This window comes from Notamacropus eugenii, chromosome 3, assembly GCF_028372415.1.
Source record: "Notamacropus eugenii isolate mMacEug1 chromosome 3, mMacEug1.pri_v2, whole genome shotgun sequence".
NCBI lineage: Eukaryota > Metazoa > Chordata > Mammalia > Diprotodontia > Macropodidae > Notamacropus > Notamacropus eugenii.
This window is the reverse complement of record NC_092874.1, coordinates 370,319,640-370,342,704: the sequence shown is the minus strand read 5'-3', so window position 1 is coordinate 370,342,704 and position 23,065 is coordinate 370,319,640. Positions and strand designations below refer to the sequence as shown.

General features: G+C 35.4%; 1 protein-coding gene across 1 annotated transcript in view; it reads right to left on the bottom strand.

Annotated features, from left to right (window-relative positions):
- CCDC192 (coiled-coil domain containing 192) overlaps nt 1-23,065 on the bottom strand; it is a 352,874-nt gene that overhangs the window by 192,777 nt on the left and 137,032 nt on the right. Inside the window, exons 4-5 of the mRNA XM_072597419.1 lie at nt 17,034-17,165; nt 15,440-15,496 (exon numbers count right to left, since the gene is read on the bottom strand). Coding sequence (XP_072453520.1) covers nt 15,440-15,496; nt 17,034-17,165 — 189 coding nt within the window. The remainder of the gene's footprint in view (nt 1-15,439; nt 15,497-17,033; nt 17,166-23,065) is intronic.

The following is a 23,065-nucleotide window of genomic DNA, read 5'->3' as shown; positions in this document are numbered from 1 at the left end:
GAAATGCAGACCAAGTGAGATTCCAAATGTCTTTTGTAATCTCAAAACAATGTTAAAATGACTATTATACAAATCTGAAATTTATTCAGTCTTCTTGTAGAACAGAGATAGCTTTTGTTTCAAAGTTATAGACATACACACACAGATACTTAATACTTCAATGAACTGTGTGTTTTCAGCATACAGTTGGTTTATTGGTTAGCTTTGGTGAATTGTTTTCATTTGTTTCTCATTGTTTTGTTTGTTCCAAAGGATAGCTCTCTGGGTAGTGGAATAGGAGGGATATATTTGGAAATGAAGATGATATATAAAAAAATATCAATTTTTAAAATAATTATTCTGAGATTATCTATAATGCATGAGACTTTACAACTAAAATAATTATATATGATAGTTATAGAGATAATATCCCATTCAGTCATATGTGTACAAAATCCATGTGAGAATAGTAAAGTCAACAAAAGGAGAAAGGAAGCACAGAGATCATTAGACCTTGAAAGGACCTCATATTCTCTAGTCTTACCCCTTCATTTTACAATGTCTTCTGATGTTTCGTTTAGTGTTCTTTTTTTATATCCAGAACAAATAAGAGAAAAATGTAACTGCAGGGCAATTTTATGGGATCATATTAAACAATGATCTTTGCAAAGAAAAAGACAAAAAAAAGTCCATATTACTGAAATTTTGCACATTTTCTCTGCAAATGTATGAGCTTCATAGGATTTAGATTTATTTACTTAATCAGAGGAGCTCAAATCCCCAAATCCTTCAGTTCAGTCCCAGCTGAGCCATTAAATGTATATGACATTAAGCAAGCTGGTCCTCTACATCTCAGTTTCCTCACCCAATCTCACTTGTCTACTAGTGATGTTTCATTATGTGGCAACAAGAACTTAAAGACTAAAAGAAACTGTGAATTTGAATTGAAAGGCAAAATTCTAAAGGCTAAAATTATGCAGCATTTATAAGCCTATTCATGAAACATTAGTACCAATTTTTATTTCATTGATTATTTTTATGAAATGGAGAAAACATATTGATTATAGATCATTTGAAAATAATAACTACAGATCTACTTTGCATTTTAAGAACATAGGGTGTCACAGATAGAAGGAATCTTAACTTATTAATTCAGTTCTTTTATTTTATAAATGCAGCATCTAAGAATTACAGAGGTTAAGTGATTTGTCCAAGGTCAAACAGCAACTATTCATAGTAGCGTGTATTGTTTGGTGATATGTGGACTATGTTCATTTTATGTGAATGCTGGCTTTGTAATAGCTTTAATGTAACATCAAACAAATAGAAACCCAAAGGAAAAAAAATCAACCCAGAAATGACCTCCCCACACCCAAGAAAAACTGAAACTTATCATTGCCTCCAGTATATCTGGTAAAAAGAAACTTTATTTTCTGTTGATATATACATATGTATATATGTGTATATATGTGTGTATGTACATGAATATACATATACACCCATATGTGTATATGCTTGTGAATGTGTATACACATATATACGTACGGATACATATTTTCTCATATTTACCATACCTGAGAAACACCTGTATTTGTATGGCAATCAGACTTGAAAGATAGCATGGGCACAGAGAACAAAGAATATAAACCTTGGTATATTGACATAACTGGGTGGTGATCACTTGGTGTTCTTTTAAAAATAAGAAAATCATGTGAGCAGTAATGTACCTCTTTCTTGACAAGGAAATCTTTTTCAGTTTTCTCCCCATTGATTGTCCCAGATTTCCTCCCATGACTTTTCCTTTTAGGAACTATTAACTTTGGTGACCATAAGGGGTTTTCAGCATGGGTCCAAAGGACTCATGTCTGTCTGAAAATACATCATTATAGTTATTATATTTTTGCATTTGCCAAGTACTTAACAGTGTGACAGACCTTTTGTAAAATGGAACATGGTATAATTCCCATTCAGTGACAAATGATTTAAATAGAAAATTCCAGGAAATTTTGATTATACTATATCTGTGCTTTGACTCTATAATATATGATACTGGGACTAGTTCCATAATTAGGAAAGGGAAATTGAATCTTTGACCTAGTGTGCTGAAAATTAGAGCAACCAGAAAGAACTTCCACTCTTTCAAGAAGTTAAAAAAATCCCAATAGGCTTAGCACCAAGAATAATTATTTTAAGTAGGAAACTACTTGGCATGCTTTCTTCCCTCAATGGCCATATCCCAGGTGAGTTCCTCCCTGACCTAGACTGATTTTACTCTCTCATCCCACTCTATATATCACTAAACAGAAAAAAATCTTTAAAAACTTATTTTAAGAATGTCTTTTATGCTTGCCCTGGACACATTTTGTGGTATTTGCCCTAGCCACTGGAATTAGAACTCAAATTTTTATTGGAAATCTGCTGCTTCTTCCAAATTGCATGGAAATACAAAATAGAAAACTCAAGAAGATTTTATGATGTGAACTTGCAAATATTTGCCAAACCAACAAGGATTCTAAGAAATTCCTTAATGGCTGACACCACATAAACAAAATATTTAGATGAAGTATCCACTCTATATTAATATTCCTCTATTCTGGGAGTCCTTTCATCAATTTTCATCCATTTTAGTTACATTACTGATTAAAGAGGAAATTATTTAGACTAGTCCATCCAATGACATGCCAATATTCTTCCAGTGAGGCTATTTGACTATAAATAGTAAAATAATGCAGTCTCTCAAGAAGCAAAATTGCAAGTGACCTAAAGGGGAAAAAAACCCAAATGTATAGTGGACATTAAATAGGTCTATATCCTTTTGTGCAAAATAAAGCATAATAAAGAGATCACACAAAGAGATGTAGGACCAGAAAAGGAAGTTGGCTGATCAATTAGTAAAAGTAAAGGATAATAAATTATAGATTGTGTACTACATTGGTTCCTGCATAATACATTGAGTGGCTCCCCTGTGGTGGATTTATAGGATGACAAAGAGTGAATAGGTTGCAAGCTGCACTCCTAGAGTATTAGGTGACATCACAGATTCATTGAAGTATTAAAGAGTATATCCAAAGATACCTAGATACACACACACACACACACACACACACACACACACACATATACTCTTCTAGCTACAGATAAGTATATGTATATATACATATATAGATAGGTATATACATAATTGGATGTTGCATGCATACGTGTGTGTATACATATATATATATACATATATATATCTGAAAAAAAGACTATTTGTTCCACATATGACTAATTTTGGATTTGTATAACCATAATCTTTAAGTTGCTTTGAGCTGATAAAAGGGATTCATGATCTCATTTGGTTGTCACACCAATCCCATGTGGTAGGAAGGGTAGGCTACTTTACAGATGAGGGAACTGAGGCTTAGAGATCAAAGCAATTTTCTAAGAATACAAAGACCTTAACTGATGATGCCAGGGCTTATTATATTTTGTTCACTGTCATCAGTGCATTATGCTTTCCTTAGGATTTGTAGCTAGCTATGTGGCCTAAGGCAAATCACTTAATCTCTCCTGGCTTCATTTTCCTTATCTGTAAAATGAGGGAATTGAATTTGATGATTTCTAATGTGCCTCCTGCTGCTTAAGTCTGTAAGAATGATTATTTCCTCTTAAGCGCCATGAATGCCTCCAATTTCAGTATCTGTTCATTAGAATAACAGTGACATTTCTTAATGAATGCATAAGCCCATCACATAGGCTCTCAATACTGGGAAATAAATGAGAAAAGAAGGAATAACATAAAACCCATCCAATTATACACTCTTATTTCTGCCAAACTATAACTTCAGTAATAGAAATTAACACTCTCCATTTGCTACCTTTGTTTTACAAACAAGTTAAAACACACTAGAGAGTAACAGTTAAAGAAATATAAAGTACAAAAAGTACTTTTCTCCTATTCTACTCTATGCTGTGCTGTGACATTCCATACCTACTTACTCTGTTGTAATAAACTAACCTCTGAGTCTTCTGAGAGGCTCGAGCTTTAACGAGTCAGATGAGAGGTATTAAGGAGTCAATGAAAATAGAGAGGATACAGCTGGACTATAAAAGTGAAGCAAATTCCTAATTACTCTTGAACTAATTCTCTTGAATGATTGGAATCATTGCACTTGAGAAGTTTCAGAAAATCCCTATGCCAAAAACTAAGCCCAAACTGAAAGTGGACTGGGAATTTGTTTCCTCAACCTCTGAATAGGAAAACACTTTTTTCACCCATATTTAAGTTTTCTAGGAGATTGTTACGTCCTTTTGTCAATAAGAGGCTGAAAATCATTCCATTGCTTTAATTTCCCTAATTACTCCACTGCTATTCTATCTCAATGGAATAATTTGACTATTTGATTAATCACTTCTGTAATGAGGTCTTAAGCTATATTTGCATAATTAAGAATACCCAAGACATCTTACGTGAACCCAAAATAGTAAAGGATGCCAGAGTTGACTGGAACCTTGCTGTAAATGAATGAATATGTAATAATTTTCTAATAATTAAAGGAAAAATAAGTCATTTTGTTACATATATCCTTGACTCATATTAATAAAATACATACCCCTAAAGATTTAGCATCCATATACTCAAAGACCCATAGCTTTTTAAAAAAATCAGAATAAGGTAAATTAAATTAGGTGTAAAAGTGTGAGAATTTTAACCTACCTTGTAAGTAAGGTCTATGTCATTTCTATTTTTACATCCCCAATATGTAGCATAACGATTTGCACATAGTAGAAACTAAATAAATCTTTTTAAATTAAATGAATATGGCCAGGGTCCAGATATGATTTCATCAGTGTAAATAACTCCTGTGTGAAGATTCTCTCCATTAATAGAAATCAGGAACTCATCTATTACTTATTTTGTCTTCCCAGAACTTAATACACACCTACCACATAGAAAGAACTTAGTAAATATTTGTTGCCTGATATCATACCCTGCATTCCATGGGGCAGGGAGGTTAAGCTGCTTGCCATGGTCACAGAGTAGAGGCATTTCAAAGGCTGGACTTTGAATTCGTCTTCTTGACTCTAAACTGCCTGCTTTCCAATACTACATTTCTCTCTCTCAAGATTGAAATACACCAAAGAAAAGGAAATAAGCAATATCTGTATAATCCTTTGGATCCAGGTTTTAAAGGCAGCAAGTTTAACCTGTAACATATCCAAAGCCCCACCAGATGCAAGTATAACATTATGGGAGTATTATAAAGAAGGTGTTACTCCATCAAGCTGCTTTCCAAAAGGAATCTAGACTTTAGGAAGCCAGAGGAAACATCATTTCATAGTTAGTACACAACCTCCAGGTTCTTGTCATATATCCCTGGGTTGTGAGACAGAACAAATAGCCCAAGCCCTAATATTAAGGGACACCCACGGAGCAATGTTCTGATTTATTTGTGAGCCTCTCTTCAGCTAATATTTGAACTGCTGACTTGGTTGACAGTTCTGGTAGCAGTGCCAGAGAGTAAAAGATTTTTTCCTCTTCCAGTCCAAAGCCAAGTAGTCCCTTCCTCCCTTTTAGCCCCATTTCTAGTCACTTACACTAGCTTTTGTGATTCCCTCAGATAGGTGTATATCCTTTCTGAAGGTAAAATCTCTCCTATTCTCTTCTCCCATGGTCTATTTCAAGGGAGATTCATCCTTTCAACTTACCTGGGACTAAATAAAAACTGAAATATCCACCTGGACATGGTTTAATACAAGGGTTCTTTACCTTTTCTGTATGATTGGTGGGCCCCTTTGACATTCTAAGACCCTATGGACCTAGAGCTCCTCAGAATAAAGTTTTTAAATTCATAGAACAAAACATAAGATTATAGAGGAAACCGATTGTACTGAAATGCAGTTATCAAAGTATTTAAAGATTCACATTCATAGACTCCAAATTTTAGCTTCTTAGACAAGTCACTTTTTCAACCTGTGCCTGAGATTCCTTCTTTACAATGGGACTATATGATTTCTGAGGTCTTCTTTAGCCCTAGGATTCTGTGTGCTTTATTAACAATTTATTTCACCTTTTTGATATCTTGCAAATCAAGACCTTTAAATGAGTAGTATCTAAATTATAATTTTGTTTCTTTGAAAAATTGGATTTGATGACCTGTGAAGTGAACAAGTAGGAAGGGATCCATATTTGTTTTCTTTTCTGGTTGATTCTTTTTGTAGGCACAGAGAGAACGAACTAAAAATGAAAGATTTAAAAAATATAGAAATCCACCAGTTTTAAGAACATAATTTAAACTTTATGCTATTGGACGTAGGATATAAAGCTGAAAAATTACACCAGCTTCTGTTCACAAAGAGCTTATAATATGAACTTATGTTCACTATTTTTATTTTTAAAGCTCTTCATAGATTTGGGATAAGGCAGCTGGCATACCTTTGAGGAGCATTCCCACTGCATGCCTTTAGGGCAAAGATCTTTCTCACTTCTCTCTCCTCCCTCCCACCCCAGAAAGCACTCCTGTGTCTCATATTTTGGACACACTGATGGAGGACACTGGGGAAGCTAGGTGGTGCAGTGGATAGAGTGTCCAGCCTGGAATCGTGGCTTCTGACACTTACTGTGTGACCCTGGGCAAGTCATTTAACCATTCTTGTCTCAGGTTCTTCATCAGTAAAATAAACTGGAGAAATGGCAAACTATTTGAGTATCTTTGCCAAGAAAACCCAAAATGAGGTCACAAAGAGTCAGACAAGAATGAAAATGACAGAACAACAATATGTAGGACATAAATTTATACAATAGCGACATACTTGAATGCAAGCAAAAACCAGTCCAAAGCGATCCAAGCTCAGGTTTCAGTCCAGTGAACTTTACTTAGAGCAAAGAATTGATCTGAACCAAGTAGCCTCCTAAGGGTTACAGCTGTACAGTACTTTAATTACCTCATAAACAATTTTTCTAGGGATAGGTGTGTTCCACATATGTTGGAGTGTTGAGGGGAAAACATTCTCAAGAGTTCAAACTGGACATAACTAGTTTTTAATGCGTAATGTAAACATCTACTCTTGTTCTCATTAGCCACTTCCACAGAACAGAACAGTACTCACTCTTTATTCTCATTTCCTCCAATTCCCTCTGACCAGCTTCCAATGAATGTTCTCTTTGTTTCCTTCTCCCCCTCCTACTCTGGTGTACTCTAGCATTCTTCCCCCAGGCCTGCAGATGTCAAACTACCCCCTTTCTCCCCTGATTCAGCCTTCCTTCCAGACAGTTCTTCCCTGAGGACAGACAATAACAATTCATCAAAAATGGCTCCCAACTTAATTATGGTTTGAAGTGTGTAGGAGGTCGCTGGTTAGGATCTACAAAGAGTTGAAGAAAGCACAAAACTGTTAATAGATAAATAATATTCCTCTCACTTTCCTAATCCTTTTCTTTTTCTCAGAGCTTCAGAACTTTCTTTGTCTCTTTTGTACAGACAGTTTAGGTCTTGCCTATTCTTTCTACTGCCTTATTTATACCATAAACCCTATTTAAAAAAAGGCAGGAGGGGTTAGGGCAAAAATATTATAAGTTTTGTATTGGTAGTCACCAATATCTTTTAAAAAAGATTATTGAGACCTGAGCTACTCAATGAAGCTTTCTGACTTGGTTGGTCCCTTTTAAATACATATACATATACATAGATATATATACACACACACATATATATATATATGCCTTTAAAATAAATAGTTCATCATGTGCAAACAAGTTGCTTTATTCATAAGGTCAGAATTCCACTCTTAACACGTACATATTCCCTCCAACCAAAAGTTAACAATCCAAATCATAGTGCCTAAAACCAGGGGGAGAGAATGAACCAGAAATGGAACTGTTTTCACATGAAACTCAAAAATAACAGTCATCTGCACCTAAAGAGTTGCATACAACATGTGTTTAAAATTAGAAACCACTTCCTTTTCATCTTATAAAAAAAAGGACATTAGCATTGTCAGAGATTTCTATGGAGACAAGATTAAAAATTTAAAAAGATTTAAAAATAAATCATGTAATTCTACTTGAAGGATCATCCACTGAAGAGAAATTCAAGTTGTATGACAGAAGACTGGAGTTTTTGTGAGAACTCTTCAGTGGCCGCAAGAATCAGGGTGGGGAAAGAAAACAATATATGCCAATTTCATATCACTTCTGCCTCACCCCCAGACCTCAGGCACACCAGAAATCTTGAAAAAGGAGTATCTAGGAATGTGTCAAACTTCGAGTGTTTCCAAATCATTTCATTTAGTACATTTTGGATGGGAAAATGTGTCACAAAAGAACAAAGAACTCCCAGTGTGATGTTTGTTTACAAGGAGAAACAAGTATTGGAATCAGGTATGACAACATTCTCCCAGGAAGCAAAGAGAGAGGAAGTTGGGTTAGGTTAGGTTAGGTTAGTAAAGGTTAAGAAGAAGATTTGGGGGTGGATGGGAGGGAGACAAAGGGAATATGTTCAGAATGGCCTCTTAAAGATAGTAAATAGCTTCTCCAGCTGCAAAACTGCTCAGCTGTAGTTTTCCATTCCCTATGGCATTGGAAATTGCTTACTAAAAGAATTTTTTTCTTACTCAGGTGAGTGATATGCAGAAATGACCTTTCAGTCATCTTCAAGACTTCCCCCATTCCTTTGTTAAATCTTTAATTCTACAAACACCCTCTGATTTTGAAAAAAAAAAAAAAAAGCAAAAACAAAATAAACTCTGCTTGGAATGAATAGGAAAAAATGAACAAGTGAGGATTGTCTTTGCTTCTGAGTACAAATTGTTTTTATTAAAATTCATGTTTGGGGAAGGAATGCATTTTATTTTTTAAAATTTCTAAGTAATTATGAGGCATTGAAATGTCAATAGAACAAAATCTGGTGCCAGAGGACATATGCTTCCAGGCTGTCAAAGGATATATTGAAATGACTAAGATAAAGCCACGATGTTGATTTTCCAGAACATCTTACAGATAGTCTAATTTCAGGGCAATGATTAGTGACTACCAAACCTTTAAGGAGAATAGTCAGTCTTCCCTTGGCTAGCACAAATATTCATGAAATATAATTTGAGGGACTTTAATTTCCCCAACTAACTGGTTAAAGCGTGAGAGGTGGATTAGTCTTTGCTCACCATTTTGCCACTTCCAGGCTCTCTTTCTACCCTTAGCAGTAACCTCCTCTTCTTTGTGGTTCTCTCAATCCACATTTCTCACCCAAGATGCTGAGAGTTGTTATCTGCCAACCTCCAAGACACTCTCCTTCCTTCCTCTATGAGTTCAATGCCTGATTCACTCTTTTCTCTCCTCCTCAGCTCTTGCCTTTGTACCAGGGAACTTCAACATATGTATTGATACTCTTTCAAAATACCCTTACCTCCAAATTCTTCAACATACTCACCTTCCACAACTTAGTTCCTCTACCTTACCTCATCACTACACAAAGATGATAATACTCTTGATGCTGCTATCAACTTCAAATGAGATGGAGGGAAGATGGCTCCTTTTAAGACCCTCCCTCTTATTTTGCTTGATATAAAGTGATCCGAGTCCCTGGTTCAAGACACACACAATCCTTCTCAGGACCTGTGAATTTAAGTGCTTCAGGACTTTTTTTCCAGGTATTTTTCAAAACTAAGAGATTGAGTTGGAAGAATATACTGAAGTCAGTATGAAGTCAGTGTATTGGAAGAGTATATTGAAGTCAGTAGCTGAAGACAGGATAGCTCCAAACTGGAGCATTTAACATTTTGTCCCTTAATTTTCTCTATGATTAATAAACCACATAGCCACTATCTGCTGATTGCTTCTCTCATGTGAAGGTAGGCATCATTTATTGAGAGAAGACACTCCAGAAGTGGGATAGTGTTGAAGAAATATTTTTCCTAGTCTTTTAAAATCCTTTTAGAAATCTATTATAGCGTCATCCCCTAGCCCAACATCAAACCTGGCTAGCTAATTCTGTTAGAAGAAGACAACTTGACTGCAAAGAGAAAGAACTGTTGGAGTATTTGTAGGCTGAGTGCTCTTGGGTGACCCGTGGGAATATGTGGCCTTTCAGGAGGTTCTCCTAAATCTGTGTCAGAGAGACTGAGGAGACAACTTGGTTGGTGACTAGAGAAGAGATCACATATGTCACACTCTATATAATTAAACAGTGGGGCACTGTCTTCCTCAATGAAGGAAACACATGAAACAATATAGACCACAACTGAAGCTACAGTGTCCTTTCATATATATGCCCATACATGCACATGCATGGATCACAGGTATTGCATGTAACTTCAGAAATATCTTTCCTACTTTACAAGCTTCATAGTTAAAATCAAGTTAAACTAAGTCATCCTGAGATCCCTTCTAACTCTAACAAAACATCAAACTCAAAATGATATGATTCTGGAAAGATCATGGCAGGGTAGAATTAGTCATAAAAGGCTTCCTAGAAAATGAAACCAAAGTTGAATAAGAAAGAAAACACAGGATCTAAGCCAGTGGTGGGGAAGCTATGGCTTTGAGGCTGCCTGTGGCCCTCTAGGACCTCAAGCGTGGCCCTTTGACTGAATCCAAACTTCACAGAACAAATCAAATTAATAAAAAGATTTGTTCTTATAAGACTTAGACTCAGTTGAAAGACCACATCCAAGGACTTAGAAGGCCACAGGTGGCCTCAAGACCCCAGATTCCTCACCCCTGAAAAGTGAGGGAATGGGGCAAGGCGTTTCAGGTAGAGCAAAAAGCATAAGCATAAAATATGGGGGGAAGCATGGGACAATAAGACCAGTTTGACTAGAACTCTGAGAAGTGAGAAATAGCTTTGAGATGATTCGATAGAAGGCCTAGAGTGAGTATTTTTTGGATTTGATTTGATAAACAGTAGGATGCTACTGCAGGTTCTTCATCTGAGGGATGCAGTGATAAAAAGTGTTGAAGACGAAAAGTAAAAAGACAACTCTGTGGCAGGAGTGGACCTTTAAAAGGTATTGAATCATAGTTGACAGTAGCAGTCCTTTTAAGTCCCAGACTTACACACTGGGAATCAAGCCTTCAGATGTCCTCACTGAAATTCGAGTAGTGAACCTTAACTCCAGGACATATGACCAAGCCTCCACTCTATCTGAAAATGCAGGGTGCACAAGATACATTTATGTTACCGTGAATGGCATTTTAAGTATTTCTCTTACATTTCTTTTTACAGGTGATATATGGCCCTGGGCTGGCTAGGTAATAAGGGAAATTGAACCCTGGGTGGTACAATATGGTGAAACTGCGTCCCTCAACTCCTGTCATTTATTGTTGGAAAAATCAGGTAACAGACTTGAATGTTAAAGTATCATTCCCTATTGTTCCACCTTCCAAGATCACTGGCTAGATGTTCACTCTCAGAAGCGTCCATAAGCAAAAATACAAAGCAATTAATATATTCAAGGATTTACTATCTTCCAGATCCTTGTATTTATACATACATATGCATATACACACACATGTGTATATGTGTATACATAAAAACACAGATATAGATTTAAAGAACACCTCCTTATAGATGCATAATGCTAAATCTGCCCCGATTTGTTAATTTGAACAATTATCTTTTAAGAGAGTATAAACATTCACTTCCATTATCAGTATTTATTATTTGTAAGCAGATAAAGTAATCAAATGGGGACTCAGAGGTTCACCTGGTGACTATAGTGCTCTGTGTGTCTGCAGGAAAGGCCTTAAAATTCATAGTGAGTATGCAATAGTAACCTAAGATGAGATTTTGCCCTATACGCAAAATGTGATTCCATATGACAGCTCTTTCCATTTTACCATGCTTTGCAACTCATTTCTCCTATGTTGAAGCTGAATAGTAGATGTCAAGAGGGTCCTAAAGCTGAATTAACCACTTTAAATTTTTTTTTTGTCTCATACTTTTTTAATGAATATAAATTTTATTTTTTTATCTCAATTGTTTTTATCTCATGCAAATCCTTATATGTGTCATTGCTTTCTTAAGTAGAAGACATTTAAACAAAGGACATAGTTTAACTTTTGCTTACACAGATATGACAAGCATCAATAAATATATTAGCATATAATGATATGCTAATCATATCAAACTCAAAAGCTACTAAGTTGTGGAAGGCTGCTTGCATCTGTAACTGAATCTTAGGAAGCTTTTGAGTTTTCCTTTCTCTTCCATCACTGGCAGTCTGTCAGATATCAATATGTTTATCTATGCTAGTAGTCTTCCTTTAACATCCTTAATTTGCTGTGGGTTTAAAAAGAATTTAGATTGGATTTAGCCCTGAGGTAACCGTACATTGTTTCCAAGTAAAGGCTTGGTGGTGCTCTTCTTTGGGTAAAGTGCTTAAGCCTTAAGACATGGACATCTATTGTGACTGGTAAGATGTCTTTTTTTTATTACTTCCTAGTTCTCAATAGTATTCCAAATAACTGAGGTTGTTAGATAAGTAAGGTAGCGCCATATATATTTGTATATGTATGTTGATATGCAGGTAAATACGTATAAAATTTACATTAGAGACCACCACTGCAGTATTTTTTTTTCAAATATGCCCACAAAGTACAAAAGTAGAGCATAGGTGCCATATGAGTAACCTCAGGAAAGTCACTTAAAAAAATATTAATTAATTTAGTTTTAGTTTTCACCATTCACTTCTACAAGATTTTAATTTCTGAATTTTCTCTTCCTCTTCCCTCCCCTCACCCTTCCCCAAGACAGCATGCAATCTGATATAGGCTCTACATATACATTCATATTAAACATATTTTCACGCTAGTCATATTGTAAAGAAGAATTAGAACTAACAGGAAAAGGGTATAATAGTATACTTTCATCTGCATTCAGATCCCTTAGTTTTTTTTTCTGGATGTGGACAGCATTTTCCATCATGCATATTTTGGAGTTGTCTTAGATCATTGCTGAGAAGAGTTAAGTCTATCAAAGTCGACAGTCACTGCACAATGTTGGTATTACTGTGTACAGTGTCCCCCTGGTTCTGCTCACTTCACTCAGCATCAGTTCATGTAAGTCTTTCCAGGTTTTTCTGAAGTCTGCCTGGTAGTCATTTCTTATAGCACAATATTATTCCATGACATTCATATACCACAACTTGTTCAGCCACTCCCCAGTTGATGGACATCCCCTCAATTTCCAATTCTTGGCTACCACAAAGAGAGCTGCTACAAATATTTTTATACATGTAGGTCCTTTTCCCATTTTTATGCTCTCTTTGGAATACTGACGTAGAACTGGTATTGCTGGGTCAAATACACAGTGTTATAGTCCTTTGTGCATAATTCCAAATTGCTCTCCAGAATGGTTGGATCAGTTCACAACTCTACCATAAATGAATTAGTTTTCAGATTAGGAAAGTCATTTTTTTAAGGGCTTCATGAAATCATGTACATTTATATAGCAGGTATTAATTAGGTTTAATTGTGGAATAATGAAAATTACTGTACACAGGTGACCTTGGAAATTAATTTTTTTTACATTAACTCTAACACTTGAACCTTACTAAAACAACTAAAAATAAACTCTACAAAAGACAGTTCCATCTTGGACCTTATCCAAAGGCAATTGGGTCTCAGATTACCAAAAGAATTGCATTAACCCTGTTACAGTCTATTAGTTCTATAATACAGATTGTTTACATACATTAGCAGCTCCAATAAATGAGGATAAAATGGTCACTTCCAACATTGGTCAAACTGATCAGCCAAGACCCAAAATAAATGACTGGTGTTTTATATATCTAAGACCTTTGAAACAATTGTTCATTGGTGTTTAGTTGTTTTAGTCATGTCCAACTTTTCATGGACCCATTTGGGGTTTTCTTGGCAGAGATACTGGAATGGTTTTCCATTTCCTTCTCCAACTCATTTTATAGATAAAGAAACTGAGGCAAACAGGTTTCAGTGATTTGCACATTGTCTAAAAAAACTAATGTGACTCTAGCAACCAATGGGAGAAAGATATCAATCAGCACAGGCTGTAGGAGTAAGAAAAAAAGGATTTATGGAGGAAAGAGAACATGCTGGGGAGGATTTGGCTAGGCAATATAAAGAAAAGATAGTCATAAGGACACTTGGAAAATGGAACAATTTGAACTAAGGTGTGGAGATGATGACGATTATTGTGGTATTATTATGGGCTACATGTATTACTGAACAAAGAGAATGTACTGGGTTGAAGAAGGAAATTAAAAGTGAGTACAGTGGAGTCACGTGGGATTGAGGAGCAGAGAATCTCATATTAAAAGAAACCTTGGCAATAATTTAGTCAGATTCCTTGATTTTAAGGATGAGGAAACTGAAGCCTGGAGACATTAAAGGATTGGTCTAAAGTAACATAGTAGGACCAGGATTCAAATCTAGTTCTTTTAAAATCCAAATCCAGTGTTCTTTTTTTTTTTACTACACCATGCTGTCTTTCAAATTAGTACTTCATGAATGTAGTAGGACACAAGAAAGCACTGCAGATCTTCATCAGTGGGAAGAAATAACAAAATAATTTTAAATATGCTAATGTCTGACATTTATACATTTCAGAGTTGCAAAACACTTTACAAACATGATTTAATTTGATCCTCATGACAGTCATATAACACAGGTAGCATGCATATCATTATCCCCGTTTTATGTATGGATATAGTATGTGAGGAAGTGATCCTTTTGGTGGCAGAGAAGGCACAGAGATAGGATGATAAAAATTATGGAAACTAGGTTCTTGAAGAAAGATTACAGGCATTGGAGGGATAGCTTAAATATTGAAGAAATTATTTTATGCCAATACTTAATATTGCCAGTATTTATACTTTTTTCCCTAAACGAGGAAGGATGCTAATCAAGTTTGTCATATCCAAAATTGATCAAAAGAAAGGAAGTTGGCTTAATTAAAATCTACTGTGGAAGGTTATTGAGGTTACATCCTTGCTCTATTAACCAGAGATCAGACAGCTATATTCTAGAGAGTTTAAATACTCATTTGCCTGAAGTCAGGAAAATAGAAATGACCTTTTGAGGGACAGTCCTAAAATACTCCACAATTTAACTCCACCCTAATCATAGCTTTTAACCTTTTTTCTTCTTCCCCTTGGTTTCTAGGTACTTATTAAAAGTTCATTGACCCCTGATTTCCTGTACATATGTCACTTAGATTTTGTGATAACTGAAAATTAAATTCTATTTCTCTAAAACAACTTTCTGAATTTTTATATTATTATAAATATTTTTAAAATTTAAGATAGAATAATTCAATATGCTGCAGGAAAAACCTCTTTTGTTCCATAGCTCACTTTTAGTCATCCTGCATAAGGATTTCTTTTAATGTTTTAAGTAACTAAAAATATATATGATTTGTGAAAGCAAATGACTTTTTTTACATGTTTCAAATGTAGGAACAGATAAGTATTACAGGAAAAATAAGAAAGAAAAGGAAAAACTTACATGAGCGGCAAGTTGTTCCTGTGAAGCTTTAACTTCAGCTTGTAATTTTTCTATGCACTAAAAAGGGGGGCAAATTTTAATAGCTTAACTTTTTCACTTCATTGTTAAAAAAAAATGATGAGGTCATTTTACAGGCAAAAAAACCCCATGATTATCCCCACCCCAAAAAAGTATAATTATTCTTTCTAAAATAAAAATTAAATAGCCACTGAAAATTTCAAAAATTATATATTTTAAACTACAACATTTTATTTTTCAAAAGAACCTAAGAAAAACAAAGGGGGAGTAGGCTTATTTTATGTCTTTTAATAGTTAACTATGCAATATCAGATAGAATGAAAAGGCAAACTAAATTTCAAACTTGCTGTGAATGTACCATGCCTCAGCATTTTATCCCTGAATTCAATTTGGCTACTGATGTGCTTGCTCATTGATGAATAGATTTGGGAAAAGAGAGTAAGGAATATTTTGGAACAAAGTCAGAAGCAGGGACCTGTGTTTCAACATTTAATGAAATACACATTCCTCCTTGTTTCGGGTTTTGTTTTAAAGTTCAAAACATAAATCTTTATATCAAGGATGCACTAGAATGAACTCAAATCTGATGAAAGCTGACTTAAAATTTCAGTGTGAATATTCATGCCTCAGAAATCAGAAAATGATTAAAAAAAATATCGACTTGATTTATTGTTCTGTTGACTGTCTAGACGTGAGAAAGCAATGGAGAAAATGCTAACTATGCATATTAAACATGTGTCATGTGGAAAATATTTTCGGAGAACCACTTATTAATCTGCTAGCACACACACTTTTGACATGTGTTTGGTGCACCTCAATTACTGTCAGGTACATAATATCATACATAACATTGAATGTTGGTTATGAAAAAAGAACAGACCTTGTGAGCTTATGAATGATAGGATTATCTATGCTAGAAATACTATCATGTGAACCATCATTTTAAGAAACTATCATTATAAAAAACTGTCTCCTGCAGCATCCTTGGCACCATCATTATCATCATCATATGTAAGTGTGTGATCATTTGAAAAAAATCAATTGAAAGAAATCGGGGCTAATATATAATTGCTTCTGGTTTTCATTTCTTACAGATAATGAAATGAAGAAACAAGCTTTTTGGTTCAACAAAAACAAAATGATCCATTCACATAAATTAGCAGAGAGATCAAAGATGGACTCACTTTTCAAATAGACTCCTTAATTCCAATTTTTTGGAGTTTTATTACATAAAAAGAACTTTTCAATCTTGCATACTAAGGAAAATGGTATCCCATTCAAGACAGTTACAGAATACAAAGAATTTAATTACTACTGGCTGCAGGACAAATAAGATTTTTAAGTGACTTTTGAACTTTTATGTGATTTTTAACAGAGGATATAATACCTTAAGAAGAAATTAAACTTTTGTTAATTTTTTCAATTATGACCTTAAATTCTAATTTGTGCCTCTGAAAGAAAGAACTCAGCAGAGATCTCCTTTTTCTTCTAGCTACTAGCTGGATAGAGATTTTATTCATGATGAGGGTATTTGAGCATTGTTGGGGCAGAACAGATGAGTTGTCTTGCTACATACCTGATTTTTGGCATGCATAATTTTTTCGCATGTTTCTCCCCTTGCTTCTCTATTGTCAGCTGCCTCTAGTTGTTCCTCTAGCCAGGACACTTGCTCAAGTAACTTTGACTTAGTTCCTTCAGACGCTGCAAGCTAAAGAGATTAATAATTTAAAAAATACAAGTCAGTGGGAGAAAAGTTCCTTTTAAAAAAAACCCAATATTTAAATACAATTGATTCTATCTTAAATGGAAAACAATCTGGAAAATCACCACTTAATTTTTTCTTAAAGATGAGAGAAAAAATGATGCACGGCCAGTAGTAAAAAATGCTGATTTATTTTAACAAACATATCCTTCCTGGTGTAAGAGCTGCCTAATAAACTGATTTCTTTTTAGTGTATATTCTAGTGTAATGGGTCATAGAAAATCCTTTAAAACATCTCAGTCCTTGACTGTCTTTTGCTCTGAGTTCCTAAACCATTTGGCCATTCATTTAGAAATGAAAGAGACCTTAACAAATATCTAATGATGCCTTCTTATTTTATAGGGTGGCAAAAGATGGAAAAGAGACCCAGAAAAATTGCCATTTTCTCATTTTACATAGTTAGTAAGTGATAAAGGATGGATTTAAAACTAGATCCTCTATTTACAAATTCACAATTTTTTAAATCTTATCATGCTGCTTTAGAACCAAGTCTTCATGGCCTAATGGACTACAAATACTTCTTAAAATTATTATCCTGTACCGAGAGCTCTGCAGATATGGTGGGAGCCTAGAGTCTTTTGGATAATGGTCACACAAACCATCTCACATGGACAGGGTAGATAAAGGATGAAGGAATTTGCAAGACTTTCCAGCCATAGATCCAATCATGTGCAAGAGTGAGCTAATGCATAACCAAGCCAAGCCAGGAGTGAAATTGCTTTTATTCTAATTATAAAATTCTTGGCCTTTTAAGTACACTCAAGGACAACCACACCAACTACCTTTGTCCCCTACTGGCCCATCTCCTTAGTAATTTTCTCTGAATTCAAAGATAATCTAATTGGAATGTTCTGGAATACTCTCAAAACATACCCAGTTTGCAGAAACTTCCTCACTATTTGGCTCAGACGAAAAAAACACTAGGAAAATATCTGATGGAAAAGTTTCTTCTCTCTCAGTCTTAGGCAAAATAGCAATTAATTGCCATGTAATTTATTAGCAATTAAATTAAATCAACTAAAATTTTAAAATGTAGGTAAACATGCAAATACCCTCTCAGCTTTCGTGAGATGGTTTCCAAAAATAGTTATAAAGATTTAAATTCTGGGAAAAACAATGTGAAGAATGTTGTTGCTGACTGGAATTCGCTCTCCCCAGCTGTTTCAACTGCCAGTTCTTCCCGGTCTCACCTCCAATAACTGTTAAGCATCTGTCTTCTTTCTCTCTCTGTTCACTCTTGTCTCTCTGCCTGACATTCCCAAACTTAAGCGAACATTCCTTCCTTCCTCAAGGCCACTGAAACCCCAAAACAAACTGAAGTCTCCTGAACCCTTGTGAATAGTTTTAACCCCAGGATTCTCTATCATCCTGAGGTCTTCCGAATGGGTGGTCACCCAGAGTGTCTGTGATCCTGGAATCAACAATATTTTGACTTCATATTATTTTGAAATTCAGGTGAGAAGAGGGTGGTATATTTGAGCTCCATATTTTTTTCCTTTCATTCACAAGGCTTATTCTGCTAGTTGTTTTTTTTCTACAACAATTCCTAGAAAATAATAAGAAGATTTCTCTCTATTCTCTTATCATTTACTCCAATCACCTCTCATGGGTGGCCTTTGGTGAGGCTGGGGTTCCCCACTGAAATGTTTTCCTTCCTCATTCTGTGGTTGTTTATTCTATATAGCATCTACTGATGGTGGTCTCTTTCTTTATACTCATTCCTCACCATGAAATCTTCAGCTTTTTCTCACATTGTTTTATCTCATTGACTATTTGGAGGAAATGAAGTATTTTTCTTTCTAAAGTCTAAGATGTCATAAAAGATTATAGTAGAAAGAACTCTAGACAAGATATTTTAAAAGATCTTGCTTTCTTCATCTGTAAGGAAGAGAAACAGTATGTTTAAAAAAAAAAGCTTTAAGATATTGTTCATCTCAATTCTTGATTTCTTTGTCCTGCTCTCCTGTTTCTTCTTTCCTGACATATGACCTTGGCTATCTCCTTTCAAAGTTTCTTTTGGATACCTTTTACATTATTTTTCCCTGTGTAAGAGAAGTGATTCAAGATTCCCATCTCAACAGTCACCAGACTAGATTAAAGTTGTTGGTTGCTTGCTTTTTTTATGACCCTTTTGTCAGATGTGATCTCCTCTTTAATTAAGACAAGAAGGGAACAACAGGATTGGCTAACCAACCAAACCAACAGTGTCTCTGGAAGATTTGAAACAGAGAGAAATTTCAACACTATTTCAGTTCAGCAGTGAGAGAGTTAAGTGATGGATAACAGGCTTAGGAAGACCTTTAGGAGGCAGCTCTTGTATCAGAGAGCAGCAAAGGATAAGTTAAGGTGTGGGAAAGTGAATCCAGAGCAACTGTTCCTCTATCGCCTTTCCCAAAGACCACTTATTAGAGAGATTAGAAAGGACCAGTAGGAGACAATGCATGCAGCTAGAAGTAGAGAGGGACAAACTAGTGACAAACACAGATCTAGACAAACATGAGAATATATGCACTGAGTAAGGAAATAGCTTCAAGGAGTGTGACCCTTTGAACCAGAAAAGAATGTGAGCCATAGGCACAAAAAAGTACTTTTATTAACCAGGAGAGGTGTGTTTACACCCTGACCATACATGTTCATTACTCCTATGCCTTAATATCTTTGTATCTTAACTTTGAACTCTCTCTCCTCAAGGATTTTATATGTATAAGAAGAAAGTATACCTCCTGTTTGGGGGAGATGTTTTATTCCAGTGGTTCTCTGTATATCTACTATCTTACTAAATACCTTTATTAAAAACTAATTGAGTGCATTGGCTAGTCATGAAAGGCACACAACAGTAGGGGCTTAAGAGTGACATTATTAGATACTTCAGCCCCTCAGAGTTACCCCTAGAACTATGAGGAAATGTAGAGTCAGAGAAGTGTAGTAATCAAAGATACCCTCTGGGAACCTGCCCAACCATTGAAAGTGGGAATGGGCTGGTCAAGGGAGGGTGCTATACTTAAATCCACTGAGATCAGTTTTAAAGGTACACTTACTTCCCTAGATGTGAAATGATGATAGATAGCATCCTTGGTGCCAATTATGGAATTTTAGTAACACCTTCTTAAATGTTTAACATACAAGTCTTTGAAAATGCACTCAAAGGCAAATACAGGTAACTTGCCCAGAGGTAAGATGGTTCAGTCAGCCCAAGTCTGCCCCAAATATGACCAAATACATTACTGGAATTTTCTATCAAGATCTTTATATTCTCTTTTTGAAAGATAAGTCTTATTAACCATATTAATTAATACCTGATGACAACAACCTGAGGGTATCGAACTTCACTGTTTTCTCCTTATGTGGAAATGTCAAAACACATCACTACATTTTCACAACATAAAAATACTTATGTAACCCAGTAGTAATAGTATTGCACGAGAGTGCAATATCTAAGGCCCACATCAAATAAAAGTGTTTTTCTTTATTCTAGATAGCTAGAAAACAAAATAAATTTTAAATAATTTAATGAAATAGTATATTAAGAAAAGTTGTAGTAGAACATTCTACAGCCCCTCCTCACCATAAATCCTCACACAAATACACACACATATATATAGCCACTTACACACACAAACAAATACATACACCCCCAGTGGAGAAAGTGGACACGTATAAGGATCAACCATCAGGGGAAAACATTAAGGAAATACATGTCGTCAGGGCACATGCCTATGAAGGATGAAGGGGGGAGGCAATTCACACCTCTGACACAGAAGGACCTTTTGGTGATGCCGTCACACTCCTGCTTGCTAGAACTAAGAACCTGTTTGATATAAACTGTTCTGTAGCAGAGTCAGAATCCACAACCTTTTCTTCCATCTCTTTTAGCAGGGCTTAAATTTTTTTTCAAAACTTCATTGTCGGTTCAGGAAAACTTAAAGAATGTAGGCTAAATTCAAATATGGTTTCTGAGATTTTTTTTAAAAAGCAGCAAAGTACATAAGAAGAAATCCAAATTAGCAACTACAAAGATTGACAATTAAACTTTGTGATTGCAGAGGCTTTGGGCATTCCTTCTCTTTCTGGAATATCAATCTTCTGTTATGAAGTAGGTGTTTTGAACTTCATGTAAACAAAACCTTTGTCCTCTCAGTAACAAATATCTCTTCAAAGAAATAGGTGAACATAGACCTATTCATGAAATTAGTGTTTTCTATCAGAGATATGCAAATGAGCCTCCATTGTTGGAAAAAAAATGGGGTCAATCATTTTTTTTATGAGAAGTTTAATTCTTCCCTTTATGGAAAACTTGATGAAAGAAGTCCAAATCTAAGTTGGGAAATAGGAAGATAGTGGAAGGTGAGGGACAGACAAACTCTGGTCTTTCATTTTATTTTGTTAAATGCTAAAACAGTTAGATTTATAGTTGGAAGGGTCCATAGAGGTCATCTAGTTCAATCCCAAAATTGAAGAGATGAGGAAAGCGAGGCCCAGAAAAGGGAAATGGCTGGTCCAAAGCCATACAGTCAGCAAAAGGCAGAGCTAAAATTTGAAGTGAGATCTTCTGATGTCCCACCCAACAGTGACCTTTTACTCCCTTCACTCCTGTAGGGAACCACTAGAACATTACTTCTAGTAGATAGCACAAAAGGGGTCCTTTAAAGTGTCCCACACCTCACAAATGTTACCATGTATTATGAAACAAACTCATGTTTAGTTAATGGCAAACTTAATGCTCTGAATTCAAAGCATGTATTCTTTTTGTTTTCATTGTTAGGTGCATAGTAATTAATAATGGTTTGCATTTCTATAATGATTTACAATTTATAACATACTCCCTTCTGAACAATTCCTTTCTGCTTGTTTGAGTTTGAGCAGTTCACTCAACTTCTCCTGCCTCAGTTTCTTCCTCTGTGCAGTGAGGTATGGGACTACTAATTCTTTAGTTATGAAATGCCTACTGTGTATTGAGTATAATACTCAGGGAACTACAAAGGTTAGATAAGAAACAGTACTTACCCCCATGGAGCTTACAGGCTAAATATATAAAACTTGATAAATGCATTAGAGAACTTCAAAACAGTGATATGGATAAAAATACACAAAACGACAATAATTTCAATGAAAACTCTAACAGTAATTATGATTAGCAATATTTATGATTATTATGACATTATAATAATTACTATGAGTAATTAAAATGAACAATCTTGGTCCTGGAAAACAGGTGATGAAATATAGAATTTGCCACGTCCCTTTCTTATACTTGGGGCCCCAGAATAATTATCCAGGATTTAGGTATTCTGACTCTATGGGAAAAGATCTGCTAAAAAATTCTGTAACTTCCATACAAGGTTTGCTTTTTCTCTAGTTAGCTAAAGAACAGTTAAGTTCAAAGTCATTTAATATGAAAGCATATTAAGAAGAATCACAATAGAATATTCTCCTCCCCCTAAATCTAGGGCACACTCTCATTACAAATTTATACACCATCAGGGAAAAGAATGGGAACAGATTGGGATTATGCATGAGAAGGGAACATGAGTGGCATGTGCCCAGATGGGAAAGGCAGACCCTTGGCCCTGAAGTATTACTGCTGTGTTTGGTGAGTTCTCACTGGGTCTGCTCCTCCACTGGCTAAGGTATCTCCGTTGGTACGATGTTCCATTTATGCTCACTGATCTCATAGTGATTGCTGGGTACATAGTCTCAGTTGAGCATGTTTCTGCTTGATCTCGTGGTAGCTAGTGACTCTTGGGGTGAAGTCTCTGCTGAGCATTGCTTCCTGCTACAATGTCTAGGCTCATGTTCTGGGGCCATCCAATGGTCATCTCAGCTGCAATCTGCTATAGTGGCTATAA